At 51.9% G+C, this 24469-nt stretch overlaps 1 protein-coding gene across 1 annotated transcript in view; it reads left to right on the forward strand.

The window, feature by feature from the left end:
* Window positions 1-24469, forward strand: part of MPND (MPN domain containing) — a 39775-nt gene that overhangs the window by 11404 nt on the left and 3902 nt on the right. The window contains exon 2 of the mRNA XM_072357276.1: window positions 23583-23709. Within this exon, the coding sequence (XP_072213377.1) occupies window positions 23583-23709 (127 nt within the window). The remainder of the gene's footprint in view (window positions 1-23582; window positions 23710-24469) is intronic.

Here is a 24469-nt window from a genome sequence, read left to right on the forward strand (position 1 = left end):
TCAGCATTGAGATGTGGGGCTGGGCATCACCCCCATGCATGGCCATCCACCCCCATAGGACAACGCATGACCATGGCCAACCATACATGGCTATGTCTGACCGAGCACGACCACGCGTGATCACACACAGCCGTGTTTGCGTTGCACAAGAGTGGATGAGTGCACACAGCGGTGCACAACGATGGATGGCCGTGCACAACATTTCCCTTTGGGTTTCACCCAGAGCTGCTCAGCATCACCTGATAAAACATGGAGGTCTGCTGCGTTGGGCTAACGGTGTGACCACATCTCTGATGGTGTCACAGAGCACAGGACCCTGTCCTGGCCATGGATGGAGGATGAGCTGGATGTGTGTGTGGGGGGGGGAGAAAGGGAAGGGGGGCATGCAGCTTGACACCAGGTCACGGAGCCGGGAGCGTTGCGAGGTGCCAAAGGGATCAATAGCAATTCTAATATCATACGAGTCAATTTTGACCTGTCATAGGCAGCTCAGCAGGCTGACTCCAGAGCTGCGGGACCTGATAAATGGGCTCTCAAAACCATATTTATAGCAAGAAAAAGCTCGTAAAATTGAAACAAGGCCAGAGCAACACGGGGAGGAGGCTGCAGCCTGGCCTCAGCCCAGTGATGAGCAGAAACTGGAGAGGGAAAAGGTGTGATGCAGGAGGCAGAGGGGGGAGCCTGGTGCAGGTGTGAGGCTGCTGGGGGATCTCTGGGGTGCAGACCCAGCTCAAGGGGCAGGGAGGAGCCAAATGATGTCCTCATTATGTTTGGGGTCACAGGGGTGAAGTGTGGGGAGCAAATCCTACAAACTTCTGCAGCCTCCACCATTTGGAGCCCCACAGCCCAGGGATAGGAGTGCTGCAAGTGCTGGCTCCAGCCCAACCCCACAGCAGTTCCCAACCTATTTGTTGGAGGGGGATGATGTAGGAGAAAGTGTCTTCTCTCCCACTGCTATTCTTGTAAGGAAACCCATCCCTCCCCTCCCATCTCCCCACCCCACATCCCTGCAGAGCAGACCTTGCCCTTCAGTCTTGTTTTCCGCCTCCCTTCCATTCCACTTTCTTTAAGAATTGGACTCCCAAAGACATTCAAGATTTACAGCATTCTCCCCCCAGAAGATTTATGCATGGATTTCTTCAGAAAAATAAAAGTTGTTCTCCATGAAACATCTCCGTGGTCCCATCGCAGTTGTATTTCCTGGTATAATGGAGCTCATTTATTGATGGGATGGGAAGAAAGCAGGAAACACCAGCCTGTAAGATGGCATCTGGACAGCCAGATCTGTGATGGGAGATGAACCAATGACCAGAATCTCCCAGTGCTGAACAGGGTAAGAGAGCTTCTGGCTCTTCCTTACTGCTGTGCTTATGGAGTGCTCATGTGGTGGTGGTGCAAGTCTACCTTGTGGCCTTGTGTCTACCACCAGCCCCACAACCTCTTGCTTGAAGGGTCTCCACCCCAAGAACTCAGCACTGCAGCAGCTTCTTTCCCCAAGTATTGACGTGGGAAGCCCAAGGCAGACAAAGACCAGGAAGAAATAACTCGTGGTGTTGAGAAGTTGAGTCCAACTCAAGCTCTCCCGAGCTCCTGAAATGTGGTCCTCCCACCACCGGGTCATGTTGGACAAGATGGACCTGCCCCAGGAGGTTCTCCTGTATGGAAGTTCTCCAGCAGGTCATTTTGAGTGCTTGGGTGTACTAAAGAGATTGAGCAGAACCTCCTTTGGAACATCCAAGTGCTCACCCCCATCTGTTGGAGAAGGCCCAACCACACAGGCCTACGTCCTCCATGAAGGCCCGTTCTCCAGACCTCCATCACCTCCATCCTTTACGACCCTCAAGCCTCTCCACGCTGGAGAAACCAGAGTGGCAGCATGGAGAACCCATGCGTGTCAAACAACGATGGGCATCGGGAGAGGATACGTCTGCTGCTACCCGCTCTGCCAGCCCTTATCTGGGGGACGCGCATCCGGAGCCAACAAGGAAGAGCTAAAGGGGACATCTGGCTGCTCGAACCCTTGTCCCCCATCTCCACGTGCCAGGTGAAGATCCTGGCGTCCTCTTGACTGAAGCTAGGCAGAACGGCTGCGTCTCTGGCCTTCCTATCTCCTTGCAAAGCGTGGCAGTTCCTGAATTGCCCGGCCGCAGCGGGCCCTAATGGCCCAGAGCTGATGTTTTATTGTCGGGTTTAAAAGTGTAATTAGTTCAAGTGTAAACAAAAAAACCTTGCTTAATTAAGAATTTTTAAACAGGGCAGAAAGAGATTCCGGAAACATTAATGAACCCCAGGCAAGCACCATAAAATTGATCGAGGGAAGAGAGACAGCGGGGACGGGGGAGGGCTGGGATGGGGATGCGTGATGAGAGGGGATTACGGCAGAAATCGCCTTCAGTTTACTTTGGCCTCTTAATGCTGGAGTGCATTTGGAAGCCTGTGTTTATGGCGATGGGTCTCCATAGAAATACCTAATGATTTTTTATGCATTAATGGGAACGATGGACAGCGGTAATATATTGTTTAAGGGGACGGAGAGGATCCTTTTAAGGCTGACGTGTTGTAGATCAGGAGTGTCAGGTTGGGTCCTGGCCTGAGGTTCCCTGTGCCACGGCCCATTGGGTCCCATGCCTCAACAAGGATCAAATGCCAGCGTGTACCTTTAAGAGTTCATAAAAGGAACAAATAAAATCAAAGCTCCATTTTCCCACCACCTCATCCCTTCCTTCAGTGCTGCTTGCTTTCTTGGCTGGTGCCAAGAGAAGTTGAATATATCTGCCTTTCCCATCTGCAGACAATTGGCAGTGGATGGGAAGAGGATCTGAGTGCTTCCCATCCATCCAGCTCCCAGCAGAGTGCAGTAGATGTGTGTCTCCGGGTTGGTACACCCTTTGTAGGTTGAAACCTCTGGAGCAGGACAAGGTGTCTGGAGGGTTCTTCCTCTTTCCAACCACTGGGAAGCAGCCAATGGATCCGTTGGGTTCTGCCCAAGGCCAGCTGGCTGCCAGCAGGCTGATTGGGTTGGATGTTGGCAGAAGGAAGAGTCCTGAAGATATTCTGATCATGAATGTCCTCTTGGAGGTGATGGGCAAGAGAGCTGAAAGGCTCCAGAGTAAAACAAAGGAGCAAAACTGTCTTCTGACTTGGGAAAGGCCATCCTTTTAACTCTACAGTTTGGGGTGAAGAGCCCTCTGCTCAAGGAAGGAGTCCTGCTGGCTCTTCCTCTACCACCGAGAGCCCGGCTGGGCTCAAAGTGAAGAGCAACCCATGGGTTGGCAGCTGTAGGACTTTGAAGGTGTAGCCATGTGGTCCCCCAAAATCAAGGCAGGGAGGGCTCCATGGAGCACTCAGGGCTATCTCCTTGCCTTGAGATACAGGACTGAGCAGATCTCCAGGTGACACGTCAGTCTCTGGTGGAACTCAGGCTTGGTGGCAACTGGGTTTTCCTGCTGCATGCTGTGAGTTGCCCTTTGCACCACTATTGCCACCATATCCATACTCAGAGTTCCCACCCTCTGTTATCTGGGAATAACAACATAATGGCAGGTCTTCACTGGGCAGGGAGAGAACCCAGAAGACTGATAGGAAAGGAAAATATATCCTGATAAGTCGAGCCTTGCTCAAAATTGCTCATTTTCCCAACATTTTGTGGGGAAAGCATTTTGTAGAGGAGGGCAGGCAGAGGTTTGGGGGGGTTTAGGAGGAATCCACTGCACACCATGCTGTGCTGCTAAGGGAGGGATGCTGCCTGCCAGCAGAAGTAGGTGCAGATGCACCTCTCTGTGTTGGAAATGGAGATGAGAGGCCAGGAGATCACGGCCAGTGTGCTGGTTGGGGTGCTTTTGGTTGGACTCACGATTGGACTAGATGATCTTAGAGGTCTTTTCCAAACTTAGCCATTCTATGATCCTTTTGCTTGGAGAGTTCATAATCCTGGCCTCGGAGGGTGGAATTCATCATTGCTGGTCCAGGGCATGTTGATAGTGAGGATACACAAACACTTGCAGCAGTTCCAGGGCGCACACCTTGCAGTCAAACACAGATGCAGCTGCTCAGGCCCCTCTCCTCCCCACTCCCCATTGGACCTCGCAGCCACCCATGCAGCTCCCAGGGGCTTTGTCCTCCCGCCTCTCCTTCCCTCCTCTCCTCTATTCCCCTTCCTTCATTATTTCCCTGCTCCTCCCACCCTCTCTTTGCCTCTCCTCCCTTCCCCTGCCTTTTGTTCCTTCTCTCCTCTTCCCCTCCCTCCTTGCAGGAGCCTCCCCCATCTCCAATCCCTGCTCCAGTTGCCCAGCCTGTGTCAATTAAGTATCGATCCCCTGTTCTCTATCGGTGGTCAGCTGAGCTAACCAGTCTTGCTAGGTGCTTTTCACAGTGATGAATAATAACAATAATAATAAAGGGGCAGGGGGGAGGCAGCTGCACTTCGTGCCTACAGCCCTTCACCTCTCCCTACCCCTCGTGCGCCCGCCCTCACCCCCTCCACAGCTACAGGCAAAATCGATAGCGCGCGGAGTCAGGAATGGAATATTTTTATCCTCTAATTGGGAAATGTGCTTTGACAAAGCCTGAGGAGCAGGGAGGGGGCCGGGAGATACTGGATGGAGAGCTGGGGAAGGCAGCAGAGCCCGGACGAAGCAGGGAAACAAGGGGTTTTGCTGCTGTGGATGGTGACAGCCAGGAGGAGGGGATGGTGTGGGGATTTTGTTTGGGGTCAGGGCATAGCAGTGTTGGTTGGGTAATGGAACCTGACCCAGGGATGTTGGTGCAAGGAGCAAGGAAAGGCGAAAAAAGCCCTTTTACCTCCCAGTAGTGCTTTGCTGTTGGGTTTGCTGGGCTCTGTGGAAGCTCCATGGACCTTCCCCAGGTGGTCCAACAGCTGTACTGCTTCAGTGTGATGCCCTATGTGTGCTTCCCCAGACCATGGGACACCACAGCAAGATGGAGATGTCCCAGGATATACGAGTCCCATGGGGTCATCCTCATCCTGCAGTACTCAAGCATAGGTGTGCCTACATGAGTCACAATCCTATAAGGACCCTCGTGCTGCAGATCCAGCTTTATCAGTGCTGGAAACATCTTCATATCTCCATTCATGTGGGTGAGATTAATTGCACCACCTTTAAAATATCCCTTTCCTCTGCCCAAACCAACCACACTGAGTCTTCAAGCCACCAGTCCCACTCAGAGAGAGTCAAGCCTTGGCTCTGCAGTAGAGCCCCATTCCCTTTGGCAGGATGTTGGGATGAATCAGTCTGCTGCTTCCAAACTCAGCTGTTGCTTCTAAATTAGTCTCAGTGTTCTGCTTGCTTCTTAATTGGAACCTGGTTGCTTGGGAAATATCAATGCCTGGGTAGGAGTTTAGGGACAAACTCAGCTGGGCAAGCGCTCCTGGGGCTCAAGACCTTGAGCTTTAAATAGGGAGCTGGGCTGCTTGATCTGAGGAAAGCTGATGTGGAAATGAAAGCAACGATGAGCAGAAAGGGCTCAGAAACCTTTGCAGTGAGCGCTCCTTCATCAGGCAAATACCAGGAGTGATGTTGACTTTGAATGAAGCGTACAGGGAAAAGCTGCGGAAGGAAATGCCATTTAAAAGCTGAAATTAAATACTTTGACCTGCCAGCACAGGATGTTTCAAATGATACTTAATTTCCCAGGTTAAGATGCCTATAATGCTTCAGAGTAAGTTAATAAGTTACTAGATTTTAGTCTAATTCTATATTCCCTCGTTTTATTTCATAGGAGGTTTTGAACAGCTCTAGTTTAGGAAGAAAAAGCAGGACTAAAGGTTTTCCTTTTGGGCCCAGACCCATGGAAGTTCAGTGCTGGGGACCTGCAGACCTTGGGATGGCTCCTAAAACCTATTATATTCTACTTTGATAGGCTGGGAGAAGTCAGAATGCTTTCATTCATGGGATGGGACGGGGTATGGACCCCAGTCCTCCTCTCTTTATACACACCCTGTGAAATTTCTTCGCCCTATAGGGTGAAGAAGCCTTGATTGGGAACAAAAATCAGGCTTGACGACGCAAAGAACAACTGGGAAAGGATCTAAAGGCAGGGTGAGATTGGGCAGTAAAAGGGCTGATAAAATACAGTGTTGATAAATGCAAAGTCATGCACATGAGGAAAACAACCTTAACTACCTACATGCCACGATGGGCTCCAAATGAGCTATTAGTGCTCAGGGAAGAGCTCTTGGAGCTAATGTGGGTAGTTCTCTGCAAATGTCAGCTCAATGTTTGGCTGCAGTCAAAAAGGCAAATCGGATGTTAGCAATGATTAAGAGAGGAGAAATCAGAACATGTCATTACAGTCCTGTGTCAATCCGCAGAGTCGATATTCCCATTGGTTATGAATAAGGAGAGGCATTCAGGATGGGTTGATACCTGCATTGGGGACCTGAATGAGGAACTCTGAAGATTCCAACCAGTCTGGAGGAGAAATGGTTGTTTTCTCTTATTTTTCTATGAGCTGGATGAGACAAAGCCCAAAACTGGGGGCAAGGCAGTGCTTTGTTGTGCTCAGGAGCTCCTTGTCTCTGGGATGTGGAGATCCAAAGTGTTTGGAGAGATGGAGTAACCCTTGAAGGGTTGCTATATGGGGTGGCCAGTACGTCCTCAGCTCAGTAAGTCACGATGTTAGAGGGAAGAGGAGGCAGTTCAGCATGGGAGATGCCCTGTTATTACTCATAGACTTCCTGTAGGCACCTGCTTCTGGGAAGTGGGATGGGCTGAGTGTCCTAAAGGCCTCCAGGATTCAGTGGAAGGAAGAGCAACCAGAACTGGAAACCCCTCTGCAGCCAAACCTGGCAATCCTTACAGCCATTGGTACCTCTGACCAGCTAACCGAGGGGCATCCCTCTGTTCCAGCCATTGGGAGCACCAATGATCTCCTCCTCTCCCCTTGGTTCGCCCACCTCTGCATCAAAGAGGACCACAGGACGTAGGGTAAAAGGCAGAGAGGAGTCACCTCAGGCTCTCCAGATGAGGGCTTTGGGGAGAGGGTGTTTGCTGTCAGCATTTGGTTAATGCCTCCACACTACCTCGTCTTGCAGCGGCAAACAATAAAGCTCAAGGTGAGCATCACCTCTGCCCTATCTCTTAGATTCGCTTCTCTCCTGTCCATCCATCACACGCTTGCTCTCCTGCAGCCGATTGCAGCCGACCTGCATCAGCTATTGATTTATTGACAGAGGCCGGGTCTGGAAGATTCAGGGAAGCAGCTCCCCACAGAAACGCTTTTCAGAAGTCGAGATTTGATTTTTTATTTATTCTTCTCTTCAATGTATGGATTTAACAAGCTCTAGGCAACAAAGAACTTACTCCTTCAGCACGCAGGCTCTCACACTCCCTCCATCTCCTCCCTTTCTCTGGCAATAAAGTCATCTTTAAGGGATTACTCTTTAAGGGCACCAGCCCTGGGCGTACACAGAGCATCCCCTCCGTGCTGCCCTTGTTCAAAGAGGGAAATATTGGCCTCCGCTTTCTATGTGCATATAGCGAGACAAAAGTTCCCTTTCTGGGGGAAGAAGGGGCAGCACTGGGGCAGCATTGAGCTCCTTGCCCTCTTGGCATGCTTTCCCAAAGCATCATTCAAGCTTCAATCCAAGCAGTTTTCTATTGCTGGGCTCCAAAAGTCCTCCCCAGCCCCAGCCTGTACATCTCCTCTGCCTTCATGATGAGGACTGGGGGCTGGGAGGGGGCTCAGCAGACCCTTGTCCACCCCAAACCAGCTGTTTTCTGACCACTATCTCTATTTTCACTCCAAATACGCCACCTGAACTTCGGTCTGTGGCAGCCCTCCCTCTTCTCCATGCACTTCTCAAGGCAGGTGAGAACCTTCACTGTCAAAGCACAGCTTTTCCCATCCCCAGCCCCCCCTGTCCCCATTACCACCTTAAGGAGGTGACCCCAACCCTTCTGCCCCCCCCTTCCCTGGCTCCAGAGGGGGATTTATTGCACCCATCCCTTCCAGATCTCTTGTTTTGAATAGTTAATGATGGGTGATTTCATTTGCGGCTGCATTAACCATCTGATTACTCTCCTGTGGAAGACTAATTTACAGACAATGGAGACGGATGCTTCCCAAACTATCAGCCAAAAGGCCTAATTCCTGCACAGCCAACTTTCTTAATTTACTTCCTTGCTGATTAAAAATACATGTGGTCAGCCATTGCAGCTGCAGTGCTGCTGGTGCTGCTGGAGATGCATTGAAGCAATCTCTATGTGGCTGCTCCAGCAGCACTCAGAGTGGGATTCACCCTCATGGAGAATGGCTATTTGAGTTCAGGCCTAGGGTGATGCTCAGGAGCTGCTCCTGAAGTGGAACGGATGGGGACTCCCACTATGATTAACGCTGTCATCCATTTAGGATCAGACATGCTTCCATCTCACTACCAGCCCCAAACCTTTCCTTGCTGGAGGTGGAATCCAGCTTCTCCAAGCCTGGGTTGCACACAGTTCCCACCATGATCCCTATGCCTCCAGCTGGGAAAGCCCATCTTGCAGCCCAAATCCTGCACTGCCACACCAAGGTCAGCAGCGTTCTGCAAGGGCATCTGCAGCCGTATTTCACTCTGTCTCCCCCAGCTCCATGCAGGCTGCATTGCTCGTAAGGGCTTAATGATTGCTCTTAGATAACTTTATTGGCTGGTTTTGCTGCATAGCAGCCTCTGTGCTCCGTGAGCCACAGGTGGAGCTCAGCGTGGGCGAGAAGGATAGTGTGGCATGGTCAGGCCTCTATGGGGTGGCTGGGGGCTGTATGGCCAGGGCTGTGTTTCCTTGTATGGGAGTGAAGCAGGCAGTGCACACCCTCGGCCAGGTTAAGGTGCTGCTTGCTGCTCTTCAATGCTTTCTGCTCACAGAGACGTGATTTCGATCGTTCCTCCCATTCTCTGGCAAGGAGGTGGTGATGGGATGGAGCCGGGGCTGCGCTGAGCAGCTCGGAGCTGAGATTTCCTCCTTGGCCCGTTGGGTGTCCCCATGCAGTGACAGCACATCACATCGCATGGCCTCATCCAGACCACGGGGTCCAACCCCACCTCTGCGGTGCTGACAGGACCGGGATGGTGGGAGAGCAGCCCATTGCCATGGAAACGGTACATCCTGTGGCGATGCACATCCCAGCGTGGGGTTTTTTTTTCTTCTCTTTTTCCTTTTTTTTTCCCCTTTCCTTTCCTCTCCTTCTGCGAGACCTCAGCATTGATCCGGGAACGTGCTCTTCGCATGTATGATCCATGCAAACACCGTGTTCCTATTGATCAGCCTCCTTTGCTGCTCGGGGTCCGTACTGGCAGCAGAAACAAAGGCCTGAGGAAGGAGGGGAGAAAATTACCCAGAGCCGCACTGAGCAAACAGCACTGGCAGTGCTGGTGGGGGCTCACCGTCCCCTCATCCCTTCCCGTTCCTGTTTGCTCCTCGTTCATCTCTTCTCCCTCTTCCTTTCTGCCACCCCTCTCTTATCGCCCACACGATGTCCTTGGCTGAGTTCTGCTGTGTGCTCGTGTCTGAGATGAGCCCTGGGGATGCTTTTAAAGGACCCATAGAGGGTCCGTGGGGGCAGCACTGCGGCTTAGAAGGGTGTGAGCCTCAATTTCCCAGAGCAGACAGCAAACAACAGGTCACTGTGCCATTGAGGTCACCGCTGTCCCCTCCCCAACCTTATCCTTGCATGGAACCCCAACCCAAAGAAAGGAGATGCAGTGATGGTGTTGGGGGGGTGTCCCAACCCTGGAGGGGGGGGGGGGTCCCAACCCACCTCCCCACCATCCAAGATCCGTGTGAGCCTTCATAATTCCAGGGCCGAGTCAATAACAATTAGACCTAACAGCCACTCAGCAGAATTGACGCAAATTATTTTAATTTTATGTTTCTATTGATGAGCCTCTCCAGGTTGGCACCTTCCCCTCCACCTCCCGCCCCACCTCCTCCTGGCCCCCCATCATGGTGGTGGCTCTCACATGAGGTGCAGGGGACAATGCAGGGCTCCCGATGCAAGGAGCTGCATCCAAAGCTGGATCTGTGTGCAGGAGATAGGCTTTGTCTGCTTCCATGTGCATGCATGTGCTTGTATGTGCTTGCATTTGCATGCATGTTCATTCATGTTTCTCTACCCTTCCCAAGCAGGTGGTTTGCAGTTGGAGTTCCGCCTCGGGCACAACCTGGGGGCAGAGGCTGCTGTTGGGCTTTATTTGTTGGAGGCTTTGTTTCATAGAGAGGAATGCAATCTCCTCTTTCTTTTTCTTCATGTCTTATGTGCTCATTTCTGGCTCACAGTGTGTGCCTGCACCATGTCAGGTTTTGCTGTTAGAGGTACTTATATTTTTCCTGAGGTCCTGAAGAATCATCCTGATATTAATATCATTATCCACCAACACCGAGCAGAACAGCTGACAGCACATCCAGCTCCACATCCATGGGGATGCAGAGCTCTGGGAGCAAGGGGTGACCTCCAGCTGTGGGTCCCAGAGGGGAATCTCTCAGCTCTTCTCCTCCTTTTACCTCTCAGGTTCTGCAGCCCCGCTCAGAGCTGGCACTGCAGAGCAGTAAATCGCCCCATCCCTGCTGACCTGCGTCTTTTCTCCGCTCCTGTCATTAGGGCGATGCAGCCCATTCAGCTCGTGACAGGTGCTCAATTGCTCTTAAGTGGCTCCCGGATAATTGGGGAGGTCTTTAGCTACTTGTAACTTCCAATAACAAACAATAGAGAGGGGGAAAAATATCCACACCGAGCACTTAACCGTTGGCCTCGCTGTCAAAACCACATTAGGGCTCTTCTTCTCCATCCCGTGGGCCACCGTTCAAGTGACACCATCACACCCAACAAGCCAGAGCCACCTCCTCACCATCAAGTGGGGGCTGATAAAGACTAGGAGCCCAGCTTTATGACAAACTTAAGTCACTCTATCAATCCAAAGCTCTTAAATAAGCAAGTGAGGAGGTGAGGAGAGATTCTGGGGCTTGTTGTGGGCAACGTGGGGCAAGTTGGGTCCAATGCTGCCCATCCCATTGTCAACATTAACCTTGGCCAACAGTGCAAAATCCCCACGGGTGAGGATCTCTGTGCCCACATCCCAGTTTTGGTGAATGCCCCCAATAATGGGGGACCCTCATCTATAAATAGGCATTGATTCCCCACCAGAAGAAAAGGGCAACAAATATTATTCCCGATGAATAATTCAAGCAGCTCTAAGGCACGCGCTGCGCGTTCATTACCCTCCACGAGAACCTGGGGGATACGGCTTGAAAGGCCCTATAAAAGGAAGCAGGGGAAGATTTATTTGTAAGGTTTGTCAAATCCTGATAACCCTTCGGTGGGAGGGGTTGTGTCCAACACCGTGTGGGTTTCTGGCCCCCACCACAGCCCTCTCAGCTCTCTGATGCTTTGTTAAATAAAGAAAGCACTTACTGTGCTGTTGGGGGATCGGTCCATTCTCCTTTCTTCCACGCCGAAGCTTTCAGGGATGAAAGCACTCTAAAGTGCTGGGAGCTGAGCGCTGAATATTCCCCCTCCTGCAGCTCCCTGCCTGCTCAGGAGGAGGTGGCATGAGGTAGGGACAAACTTGAGTTCCTCGTCTGATTGAGCAGCTGAAGGTCATGGATCAAGGTGCCAATTTGGGGAAGGGCATTTGTGTGCCAGGTGGATGGGATCAATGAGGTTGGAAAAGATCTTCAAGATCACCAAGTCCAACCACCTGCACGACCTACTGAGACCCATCACGAAGCCCCATCCCTCAGTGTCACATCTGCACATCAAACAGATACAGGACTGGGCTCCACTGCTTCCATTGGCAGCTGGTTGCAACTCTTGGCTGCCTCCTCCATGAAGTTCTACCTAATATCCGAATGTAAAACAAAACTGGCACCAAGACTCAGCCCTTGGGAACACCATTGGGAACACCAGCTGCCAGCAGGATTGAACCCATTCGCTGTGTCTCATTGATCTTGGCCATCCAGATGTGATGGGTGATGCTGGAGGCACCGAGCTCTCTGGTAATGTGACCTACCCAGCAAGGTGGGGAACGCAGCCAAAACTGCACAGCTCAGGCAGGGACGCTGGACACGAGCATCTTTCTGTTTGCCCCAGTGTTTTCCATCACGTCCCCCCCGTTTTCTCTGCCAATAATGCCTGCCTCAGAGATTGAGCCCGTGATCGATGCTGGCAGGATCCATCTCCCATCGCCTGAGCAGGACTGGTTGGGCTGGATGGGGAGCACAGCCTCCTCAGGAGGACCATTCATCCTGAGTATTGGACACAGCCGTCAGAAGGGACAGATGGCTCTCTGGAGGTGGCAAACCTCTGCCAGCCATCGATGTGATGGGGACTGGGCTGGATTTAGCACCTAGCTTTTGGGCAGTCGAAAGCCATGACTTGGCAGGGGGAGGCTGACCTGCCCTAGGGATAGCACAGCTGTGAGCAGGGATGGGCCCCATGCAGAGCTGGTTCAGCTCGTTGGGCTTTCAGCCCTGGTAAGCCCTGGTTACCCAAATATGTGTGGGGTTTGGCCCAGGATCTGTAGAATCCATTTCTCCCCATGTGAGGGGCTCAAGGAGCAGCATTGCACATCCATCCCTCTGCCTCTCCGTTGTGTCAGGGCAGGGATGAAGCCCAGTGGCGACTGGGAGCCCAAGTGATGAAGAACCCATCTCCAGAGCTAGATAACTGCTGATGATTAATTACCCTTTCTATTAATAGCATTCGCCCTTAGCTTGAATCCAAGGGCCTCATTAGGTCTTTATCTGCAAGCAGAAACCCTCCTCTATGTTGGCATTTAGGGAATAGCCCCATTCTTCCCCTTTGCCATGCCCTGAAGCTCAGTGGGAGGGCTGCAGTGACCCCTGATTGTGCTTTTATGGCCACAGCCACAAAGCCAACAGGGGATCCCCCAGCTCTCAGACCAGGTCCCACACAGCACGGGATGCTCCCACCCCCCCCCCCCCACCCAGCACTGCACGATCAACTGAAAGGTGGAAAAAGGTAATTAATCTACAGAGAAAAAAGTGTTAATACCTCTAAGACACCGGGGACACTGGCTGTCAGCTTCCACCAATTAGTCACCTAAAACCCTGCCTGTATGATCTCTGTGGTACAGCTGAGTTGATTACTCTAATTAATTTTGCATTGATCTGCATGGATCCGCAGCACCGGGGCCTATCACAGGTGGAGGAGGAGATGGATGTGAGGAGGAGGGAGCTCGGCCACTCCAATTCCAGCAGCCCCGACTGCTCGTCCTGCTCCCTGCTCCAGAACCAGGCAGGGAATGGGGCCATCCCAAACCACATCCTGCTTTTTGGGGGGTTCTTTTTGCTCTCTCACATCCAACAAAGCCCCGTGTGCCCCAAAGCCCTACGTACCCCAAAGCCACAAAGCTGCTCCAAGCATCACACAAACCCTAATTCTCTGAGTGGACCCACACGGGGAATGAATAGTTTGTGCTGCTCTGCTTGATGGCTTCTCCTCCTCCTTAGGGATTCTATTTCTCCCACCACCCCCAAGGCCTTGCAGGATGTGGGGATTCTGGCTGGAGGTTTTGCCATCTTATTTGCCATCTCTGTGCAGCTCTGGGTACCAATGAGCACCCTCCACCCTGATGCTCACCCCTACATCCCTGCTGCAAGGCATGCACCGGGGGTGCCAGTCCCTCTCATCCCTCCATCCCATCCCTTTGACAGGAGGTTTTGCTTTTCGCCGTGGAGGCAGCAATGAGTTTTGCAGGGATGCAGCCTCTCTCAGCAGCGCTTTGATCTGCTCTCAACATTCCTCGTGCACTCACGGATGTGTGCATCTCCCCACCATGAGCACACACACACACACACACTCACACACACACATACACACACCTCCTCCTTGGACTCATGAACCAAAATCTCACCCCAAAACCTGGGTCTCAGACCCAGGTGGTGCAGCTCAAGGTTTGTTCACCCTAAAGGAGGAAAACTGAGAGCTCTAACCCCATCTGGATGGGATTAAATGAGAGTGGAGCATCGTCCTTACCCAACCTTGGCTCATAAAGGGTTACCCACAGCCTTCATAACCATAATTTCCTGGGATTAATATTAAAAATGTTTCTAATGGCTCCCACTTGTTTACTAAATAGCCAGAGCAGAGATAAGTTATCAACCTCGGCTATAATTCGTTATTAATCAAATATTCAAATCAGCCCTGCAGTCGGCCACAATGGGAAGCAAGCATAATTCTCCAGCTCTGGTAATAATTAATCTCTTTTTTTTCCCCCCCTTCTTTTCTTCCCTTTCACTTTGGACTCTTGCAAATATCTTTTGGTGTTAAGAGGTCCCCGGGGAGACCTGCCTCTAAATGAGGTGTAAAAATCTAAGCCGCACAAAAAATAGCATGCGGCTGGGATCGATATCCTCTTCACAGCTACATCGATTAACAACAATATTCTTCATTTATTAATTATGAAGGGGAATTTTCCATCCTTGCATCTCTTTCTGTGCTCGCCATCCGGGCGGGTTGGCAGGGTCCCTCTCTGTATGTTGGGTGCTGGTTGGGTGGGAGATGGATGGCGTTGGGTTGTTGGGGGGTGGATCGGAGCAGGGGGTGGGAGGTGGGCTGGGACCCCACGTCACGAGTGGGCAGTGGAGCAGGGGAGGGAAGAGGCAGAGCTCAGAGCTGTGCCTGACAGCTCCGTTTCCAGCAAAGCCCCTTTGGTTGAAGCTCATCCATTTCCTACAAAGGGCTTTTGTTGAGTTATAGGGATAACCCACAGAGCCCTGAGGGAATCCAGCCCCCTTTGGGTGTTTTCCTCCCTAGCGTTGGGCAGAGGGTGCTCAGAGCTGGAGGATTCCTGCAGCACAGCGCATCTCCTGTTGGAAAACCCTCTCTTCTCCATCTCCCATTGGGAAACCCTTTCTCCTCCATTAGCACAGAGGGATTTTTTCTCCTCTCTTCCCCAGCACAGCTCGATGGGAGATGACTCCTGCTGCCTTCTGAAGCCCTCGGGCTCTGCCTGGCTGGAGCTGCTTCTCTCCTACAGATGCCCCCTGAGCAAAACCCGTCTGTGAGCAGCAATGGACACCATATCCCCAAGCACTGATGCTTGGACAGGGCTGAGGTGCAGTAATCGTTACTTAAAGTGAAAATTACCACTGAGCTCTATTAGACTTTAAAATAAAAATTAGAGATTTTTAACATGGATTTTCCCTAACGAGGGTCATGACGGATGGGAGCAATGGAGAGAGCGTGAGCGGAGTGCTGCTAAGTGGAATGGAATGGCATTCGGCCACATCCCACTCCATCCCTACTGCTCTCCCCCCTCTATGATCCACACCATTGCCGTCCATCTGGATTGGCCCTAAATGGGGACCAGGAGGCAGCTTCCCCTCCATGTTAATGTGAGTAAGATATTCACTCCATCTCCACGTATATTTCCCTTACACCCAAGAGTGTATCCAGTAGAGCACAAGAGCAGGATCGGGTTTAGATGGCAAAGCTTAAAGAGACATACTTTTCTTTTGTCCAGATGACCAAAATCTGAAGACTTTGTGTCAGCCAGAAGGGGACACATCTGGGAATGTGGGACAATGGCCATTTTTTGGTTGGGTTTTCTTGCTCAAAGCTCATTTGGCAAACCAACCTTCGGGGCTCTCAACAGCAAAGCATTTTGATGGGGAATGTGGCAACGAGGGTTCTGTAATTTCTGTAAAATCCAATCGACACTTTCCCTAGCTTCATTAAATGTGCTATTTTTACCTGGTGTGATGCAGTGCTGCCCGTACGTCGGGAGTGAAGGGGTTGGGATGCGCTTAAAGCAGCCGCTCACCACGTGAAGTTCTGCTTAATTTCTGCTTTATCTCTCCACGCACCTTATCAGCCGTTCCCAGTTATCTCCCTTCTCGATCCCTCCCCTTGTCAGCAATCACAAGGATGCTGAATGCAAAGATCCTTTACCATCAAAATCTCAGTGCAGGCGATGTTGATACGGCCCTCCCCATCCCCTTCTCATGGGCTCAGTGCTGCTGGTGCTCAGCACATCTCTGTCCTTCAAGGTCTCTTCCAGCTCCATCTGCTGCAGTGTCACTGCGCAGACCTGCACCCACCCGTGTACTGCTGGAGGGTTCCTTCACCCCCATGCTTACCCCTAATTTAGCCCTGTGAGCTGCATGAGTGGGGTCACCCATTGTGCTCCCACCATGGGATGTCCTCAGGTGGATGCAGGATGTCCTCAGCCTCCCAGCGTCACCATGATCCCGGCTCTTCCGTTTCCATTCCTGGTAACCCTACAACTTGAAGGGACCTCCCTACTCTTCCCATTGTCCCAAAGGAGCCAACCTGTGGGATGAACCCACGGTGAAGCAATTCCTTTGGGTGATGCCATTTTTCCTCTCTTTCTCCAGCTGGAAGTGCCACCAACATCTCCAGCTGCAAGATGGAGTGGTCCCCTCTATCCCCACTATGGTGGTACCAGGTTGGGTGACCCCACTCTTAGAGAAGATGTGTGACCAGGAGGTGTCTACGGGGCAATGATGCTGGGGGAGAGGAGGCAGCTCGGGGGGCTCCGACGTGAGGTTAGAACTGAATCTGCAAAAATCACCGTACCTTGAAAAGTGCTCAATACTCCTATTGATCAGTCCTTCCGCCTCGATCAGTTTGCTGGTGTGCGCTGCCGCAGTGCTGCTTTCGGGAAGGGAGGGAGAGGCAGAGGAAGGTGGCAAGAAAACGCCAGTGTTGAGGATGCTTGGGATGTCTCCATCCCAAATCTATGTTCTCCTTGGGGCCACCTCTTGCCCTCCTGGCCTTCAGCACACCTTGCTGGGCTTGCTGGATGCAGGTTGGGCTGCAGCCTCCCATGTTGGCTCAAGGGATGTTTTTGAGGTAGGAGGGTGGAAGAACAACCCAGAAAGCCTCCTCTCCCCTGACCAGCAGCTTCCTTGACAAAGCCACCTTAGATGCCTACAACGAGGTATCCATTCAGAGCCATGGGCAGAAACAAAGAGCTAAAAGAGAGACATAGGAATGGGCTTCTCCCTAGCCTGAAGCTCACCAAGGGCACCCAGGTGACTGTGGGGAGCTCTTCAGCACCTGTAGCTTCTCCCAAACACAGCCCTGCACAGGAGCAGGCATGGGGTTGGGGTGCCCTACCCTGCCTGGAGACCAGGGGACCAGTCAGGTACCCAGAAGCATCCAGAAAAGAGTGACGGGGTGGAGCAGAGAAAGAAAAGTTGGATGGCCTCAGAGACACCCTATAGACTTATGCATGGGATGATGTGAATGCTCATCCACGAGGCCAAAATGCGTTGGGTTTGCACACAGGGGCACCTGTGCCCTGCACATTCCTCATTATCTGAACATCCTCAGCTGCCTGAAAGCTTCAGCTTGGAGCTCATTCATGGGAGAAGCTGTATTTCTGCTTGGAGGGCTGCTAAAGCACACAGGGCTTGAGAATGGAAGGGGTAACAATCCACCCCTAAAGGTCACAGAGTTAATTTCCAGCTTGTGTCCCCCTCTCACACATCACTGATTAATAATTGAAGACAATGTATTTCTTTTGGTTTTTTTTTTTGGCTTGGCATAAATCAACAATAAACACTGCATCCATATTCTGCCCCAGGGAGAGAGCAGGAATGTGGGCTGAGAGATGCTGAACTGGCCCCACAGTGACGTCCACCAGCCCCTCCGAGATGCCTTGGAGCTGGGGGAGGATGGGATGACAGTGAGGGTTCTTTGGATGATGCTGGCGTTGGTTTTGAGCTTTTCCTGTTGAAATTACTGCTTGAAGACTTCTTGAGATGAAACCTGAAAGGAGTTGGTGTCTTGCTCCCAGGTCATTCATTTGTCCTGCTCCCAGACCCTCCATCCCTTCTGCTCCCACCCTCAGGGCATCTCTCTCCATCCTTGGATGTCTCCATCCCTGTCTCTCTCTCTCCACCTGCCCTGGAGATGGAGCTGTGCAGGTATAAGGATGGACTCGGGTTGTGGAGGGACCTTGAGATGAAGGAGTTGTTGGAGAGCTGCCGCCATCACCTGCAGCACTCTCCCATCAGGGATGGGTCTGGGGTCTACGTGGCACAGAACCCACCCTCTCCCCCCCCAATGGAGCCCATCTGCTGCAAGAAATCCTGAGGAGGTGGTTGTCTCTGGGACGGGGCTGATCTGATTTCTGGCAGCTGCTTCCCTGCACCCTCCCCTTTTGGTTAAATAAAGCTTTGGGCTGTGATGAAGCCCATTAAAGTCAGAGGCGAAGGTGTGGGATTGAAATGTAGGACAGCAGCCGCTGCAGAATGTGGTTGCATGGGATCGATGGCCAATCAATACCCAGCTCTGCTTTGCGGGCTCCCTCCAGCTCTGCTGGCCAGAGGCCCTGCTGTGTGCCCCATGTCCCCACAGCACTCACACTGGGGACAGGGCTGGGGGTCAATGCTCTAACCAGCATGGTGGGGCAGCAAAGTGATGCTGGGGCAAAGCTCTGGCCGTGCAGCTCGCCACTGCCCCTCTGTGCACTGCAGGATGGTCCTAGGGCTCACCTCCTCTTGGGTCCCCAACTCCAGTAGCAGAATAGTCTGGAAGCAACGCCGCATCCTATTGACACATGTCCAGCAGGAGGAAGCATCCTTCAAGCCATCACCATTGCCCACAGCGGAGTGAGTGGTCTGGAGGAGAGACACAGACACAAAGGGATCTATCAGAAATGATGGTTTAATTGGAGGGAGGTGAGCACAGCACTATTTAACCACTGCTGCGCATTGATGGATTGATCCCAGCCCAGTTATGCTTGGTTTGTGACATGGGGAGGGCTCCCCACCAGCATCCATGGGGGTTTGGCCATGTGTTGGGTGCTACTGCCTGTGGCACGAGTGCTGCTGTCACCCACCCCTGTGCACCAACAGCTCCTGAGTGCCACCCCAACAAGATGTCTTTTTTGGGGGTTGCAGGAGAAGGGATGGAGAGGAAAAACAGCCATGAAACAGTCGGTTTTGTCATCCCAGAGAACACGACAAAACCGTGCTGTGATCAATCAGGGCTGAACATTAATTATGATTACACCCTGGGATCTGGATGGTGATTGATTCATCGGTTCCCAGCCCTTCACAGCAGCAGCCACTCCGTAGGAGCTGCAGAGCGTTGCAGCAGCTGGGTGAGATTTGGGGGCAGGGGCACGGAGGGCGCTCAAGAGAAGCGAGAGGACATTGCATGGGAAGAGCCACAGCTTCTCCCACAGTGCCCAAAGCAGCTGCTGGAGACATCACATCACAATGGGCAACAACCGGGGACCCCAGAACAGATCCATTTGTGGGAACAGGGCTGGCAAAGCTGCTTTGTCACAAGGGCCGTGTTCCTCCCCCCCCTTCCCACCCCTCCCCACTGCTGATTTCCATCGACTCGTTATTGAAATCAATGCTGGCCATACCAAAGCCCTTCTCCGATGGGGAGGAGAGATGGAGCTGTGTGACCTCGGAGGGATTTTTCCATTGTTAGGCTCCTGAAGGAGATGCCTTCGGGCTGCACATGCTTGGTGCATCCAGCAGCACTTCCCAGTCCAGACCCATTACCCAGGGTTAGGGAAGAAATCCTCCCTGGGCAAGCCAACATGGTCAGTGAGCACACGGTGCAGTGGGGACACAGGGATGTGGGAGCCCATCCTGCAGCAGCCTCCTTTTTGATGCAGCTTTAGGGCTGCTCTTCCATCTCAGCGTCCCAGCAGTCTGCCCTAAATGGAGGTTCACCAGCTCCAAGCTGCTATCTGGTCCAGCCTGCTTGGAGTCTCCTATTGTGGTCTTCCATTAAAGGCTCATCCATTAGGGTCTCCTATAGTGGTCTTCCATTGGGGGCTCATCCACTAGCATCTCCCATTATGCTCTTCCACCGGGGTCTCTCACTGGGCATCACCCACAGAGGCCTTGATTCTCTTCCAAGAGAAGTCTTCCATTGGGGTCTCCCACCGGATGTCTCCCAGTGGGGGCCACCAATTGAGGGTCTCCCATTGAGGTCTCCCATTGGGGTCTCCCATTGGTGCTCTTCCACTGGGCTTTTCCATTGGAAGTCTCCCTGTATCATTGCTGGAAAAAACATGAGCGTTGGCATAAGGAGCAAATCCACAACCAAACGTTTGTTAAACTCGCTCACGTGCTCCTCGGTGCTGTCTACACATTAATTTTGGGTATTAGGAGCAAGCTTAGCAAGCAGAACCCCATGGAATGATGCCCAGGTGCTGAGCTGGAGTGCCAGGGAGGTGGGAAAGCAAACGATTTCAAATAACCTGGTATTAATAGGATATTGATAAGCAGAGCAGGGCAGCAGAGAGGGGAAAAAAAGAGACGGGGGGGGGGGGGGGAAGGCTTCCTTGTGAATCTCTGGGGGAAATTTGTTCCAAAGGTTAAAAGAAAAAGAAGAAAAAGAATTGGGGGGGGGGGGGGGGGGGGGGAAGGGAGAATTCATTTATTTTTGATGGTAATTTTTCTGGTTGCCATTTGAAGTGGACACACGGGAAGTGCTGGGGTTATTGACATATAGAGCAAGGAGATGGCAGGACCCCCATCCCCCGTCCCCTCTGCAGCAGGCTGTAAGTGGAGGGCCCGTGATTTATTTAGTATCCATGAATACTGAGTGAAATCAGAATAATGGGGGCACTTAGCCGTGTTACTGAGAAATCGCTATTGTGATGCAATTTACCTCAATTAATTAAGCCTTTTTTTGTGACCATTATTCCTTGTTTTACATTTTGTTTTAAATTTCAAACGATTGGGCATCGCGGTGAGGAGCACATTGCTCTGATTGGGGCCATGCATCCGACTGCAACGCTCGCCCCATCCAGGACCCCGCAGTGTCCCCCATCTCACAGCTTTGGTGTGAGGGAGGATTGAAGCAGGTTGGGTGTGTAGCTGGGGCTGCTCTGATTTGTGGTGGGGAATTTGGTGTGTGCAGGAAAAGGCTGAGATTTGGCTCCAGTGAAATGGAGTTTTTTTGTGTGTGTGCTTTACTTTACTTTCTGGTATGAAACAAAGAGATTCTGCCCCAGCTCTGCTGATGCACAGAGAAGGATGTGTCTGAAGGAGGAGCTTTTCCAGGTAGGAAGACACATTTTGCCATCCAGGTGGATGGATTCGGACTGTTTCTTCCCATGGTCATCCCAAGAAGATCTGGACCCAAGCTGGAGCTGTACCCCACCGGAGATGCTGAGGCCCCACTATGGAGCACCCAATGTGACTGAACCCATCACCACAGAGACCCCACAGCACTGAGACCTTCCCAAGAGCCCCATGGACCTACTGAGCACTGAGCATCCTCCTTCCCACCCTACCTCTCTCCTCCCATCTTATATCCAACAGCAGAGCCTGGGCAGGCAAACAGCAGTTTGCAAACTGCTGCCTCCATTCGCTGTAGCAGAGAGAGGTGGAGTTTTCCTTCTGCCCCTACAGGTGACACTGTTCAGCCTCCCAGGGATTTCTGCCCCTGGTGTGGTCGTATTACTGCTGTGTAACGTGGGCTGAGAGCTGTGAGGAAGGGGCAAGGAGGGGGTGAATGTCCTCATCATGCAACAGAACAGCCATCATGGGTGCCCGCTCTGCTCCCAGTGAAGAGCTCTGAGCGGGGCTGTGCTCTTCCTTTAACAGAAGGGAGAAAACACATTGGTGCCCTGTATCCCCCCCCCCCCCACACACACACACACATATACACTGGGGAATAAATTCATACTGCTGTATTGATTCGAAGCTTTTTCTCCTTTTGCCTGATTCCAACAGCCTCCTGGGGAAGGAAGATTAAGCCCCGAGCCCTTCTGATATTACTTTGAAATGCAGAAACCTGCAGGAAAAGGCACAACATCTCCCCTCCCCTTGGAAAATGGCAGATGCAGATCTATGGGGACGGAGCAGCACCCGCCTGGGTCCCCTCCTACCAGCACTCACTCGGGGTTTGAGGACTCACTTGATTTAACCGGTGTTAAACTGCAGCCGGGAGCTCCGGCACTTGGGAGCCAGCCTCCTTAATATGGGATCAATTAATTATCAGCCCTGTTATGACGAAGGCTGCTGAAATGTGGGCTGAGAGATCTCAGAGTGCAAGCAAAGAGCTCTCGTTTCCCTCGTCCCATAACCACTGGAGGCAGGCCTGCCCTGTGATCTCGGTTACGCAGGCATAAATCTGGAGCAGCTCCGCTTCTTTAATTGGTGTCACTGGGGAATTTCCAGCGATGCTGCATGCAGACCTCTGGATGGGGGCCTTTCCCTTCTGCCAGAGACTGAGCTCCCCTGATTGCAGCGATCGCTCAGCTGGGCAATAGCTGCTGTTGGAGATGAAGCTGTATATTTGAAGAGCTTTGGAAGATCCTGGGCTTGAGGGAGAGGGGATGGAGGTAGCATAGAAGGAGGCATGAGAATGGAGCAAGGGAGGGAAGCAGCTGCCTGCTGGGACAGGCTTTGGATATGGACTCTATGTGTTATTTGCTTTGGTCAGCAAAGGGGTATCACTGCATCCCCCGAGTGATGGAGGTTTTGGCACAAGCCTTGACCCATCTGTGTGTCCAGGAGCCACCGAGTCAACTCTTTTATCACTTGGATGTATTCAGGCTCTTCCTTACTCTCAGCCACATGTTTGGTTATGACCCCCAGAAACATCCCTGTGCCCCTTTCTTTGTGCAAAGTCCTCCTTTACAGTTCTTCTCTCATCTTTGGCATCTCCCATCTCTGTAAAGCAAAGAAAGGCACTCCCATAACCAAGCCTGAGTCTGCTTCTTTCCTCTTCCAGAGCATTCTGCATCTCTGGATGCACCCTTCAGACTCTGCAACATTGAAGAGCCAGCTTTGCTTCCTATGGTGTTGTCAAGGAAGGAGGGACTTGGCTTCTCCCTGCCCCTTCCTGAAAGTGAGCCTGGAGTTTGCTTCTCTGCCGGGAGTTTAAAGATGCCCTTTCAAAGCACTGAGGAGCACAGGAATGATTGGGTTGGAAGGGACCATAAAGCTCATAGAACCATAGAACACTTGGGTCTGGATTGGAATGGTCCTTAAAAATCATAAGACTCTGGTACCTTTTAGTTTAAAAAGGAGATCCGGGGGTGACTCATCACATGAGCCAAGGTCCTGAGCTTTCCCTCCTCCACATCTGCCTCAGATGGGTGGTGCTGGGCATGCGTGCTCCCAGCAAAACTCGCTTTGAAGAACCCTATCACCGAGCCTGGGATGTGCCCAGCTGTGGCCCAAGGGATGCTCAGGGACGTGTGTCCATGTTCACCTCTATGGATTTTGAGGCAGGGGCCTTTCCCCTTCCCGCCTGTAAACAAAGTGATTATTCCGACTCTTCATTTTTCTATCAATAAACTTTATTGCCGTTTTCTCGCGAAGGTTTCAGCAATTAAAAAAAAAAAACAAGAAGAAGAAGAAAAAAAAGAAGAGGAAGGAGAAGACAAAGGGAGTTGATGTTTGACTGCTGGGCTATCACTTAAGTCCTTGTTCCTGTTTACTCAGGACTTATTAGAGCTCATTCAATGCCTATAGCATGGCTGGATCAATACCTGCTGGGAGCAAGAGAGATTCCGCTTGGCCACTGTAGCCCATGTTGCAGAATTGATCTGCTTGGCTGCTGCAATCTGAAAATCCATCTTTTTGCGCTCTCTCCCTCTCTCTCTGCAGCCGGGTTGCTAAGCAACAGGGGCTCCTTTGGGCAGCCATTGGTCAGCAGCATCTTCGGGTCCCGCGGTCCTGCGTGGTCACTTGGCCACTTCAGGCTGAGCCGCGTCCTCCAGGATGGCTGCGGGCGGTGGGGAGGGATGGCGATGGGGGGGAAGATCGATCTGGCCTCACATTTAACCTTTCTGCTAAAAAAAAAAAAAAAGAAAAGAAAAATCTTTCAGAAAACTATATTGACCCATTCCTTATCACTTGGTGCCACTGCAGCCTGATCGGAGTGGGGCTGCGCTGTGTGCGCATGGCTCCAGGCTCTCCCATCCTCTCCATGAGGATCTGTTGCCTCTCTTTCCCTGGCTTTTCCCTCTCACCTTGGCCGGACACAAAGTTAGGGCTGAGCTAAAGGTGTGTTTGTAAACTGATTTCATTAAACTGGGGCAAAACCTTTGTGCGGATGTACTGAGATCAATGTAAACCCCATTTACATCGATTTCGCTTCGCTTTGGTAAAGGAATCGAATTATACAAACCGATACCAACCTGCTTTAAAATGATTTAAGGTTGTCTACACAAGACCAATTTTGGCTTGCCATTCTGCAGGTAGACAAGGCCCATCCCTCCTCTACAACGAGGTGAACCCCTGTGCCACAACAGCTCTGTGCTCCCTTGGCGTCGTCCCCAAAGCTGTGCTCAGATCTCTCTCCAATCCACCTGCTGGAGGTGGGGAGGCTGTTTTCCAGGTGCTGCTGAGCACTCCCTGTGCCGATATCGATCCTGCTCTCAATCCCTCCCTCCACAGAGACACGCGTCTCATGTGTGTGAGCCTTTCCCTGCAGTCCCCAGGTGATGCTCTATCTCGATTCCCAAAGGCTTAGCACAAGAGTGTTATAATCA

This window comes from Excalfactoria chinensis, chromosome 26 (genome assembly GCF_039878825.1).
Source record: "Excalfactoria chinensis isolate bCotChi1 chromosome 26, bCotChi1.hap2, whole genome shotgun sequence".
Taxonomy (NCBI): Eukaryota; Metazoa; Chordata; class Aves; order Galliformes; family Phasianidae; genus Excalfactoria; species Excalfactoria chinensis.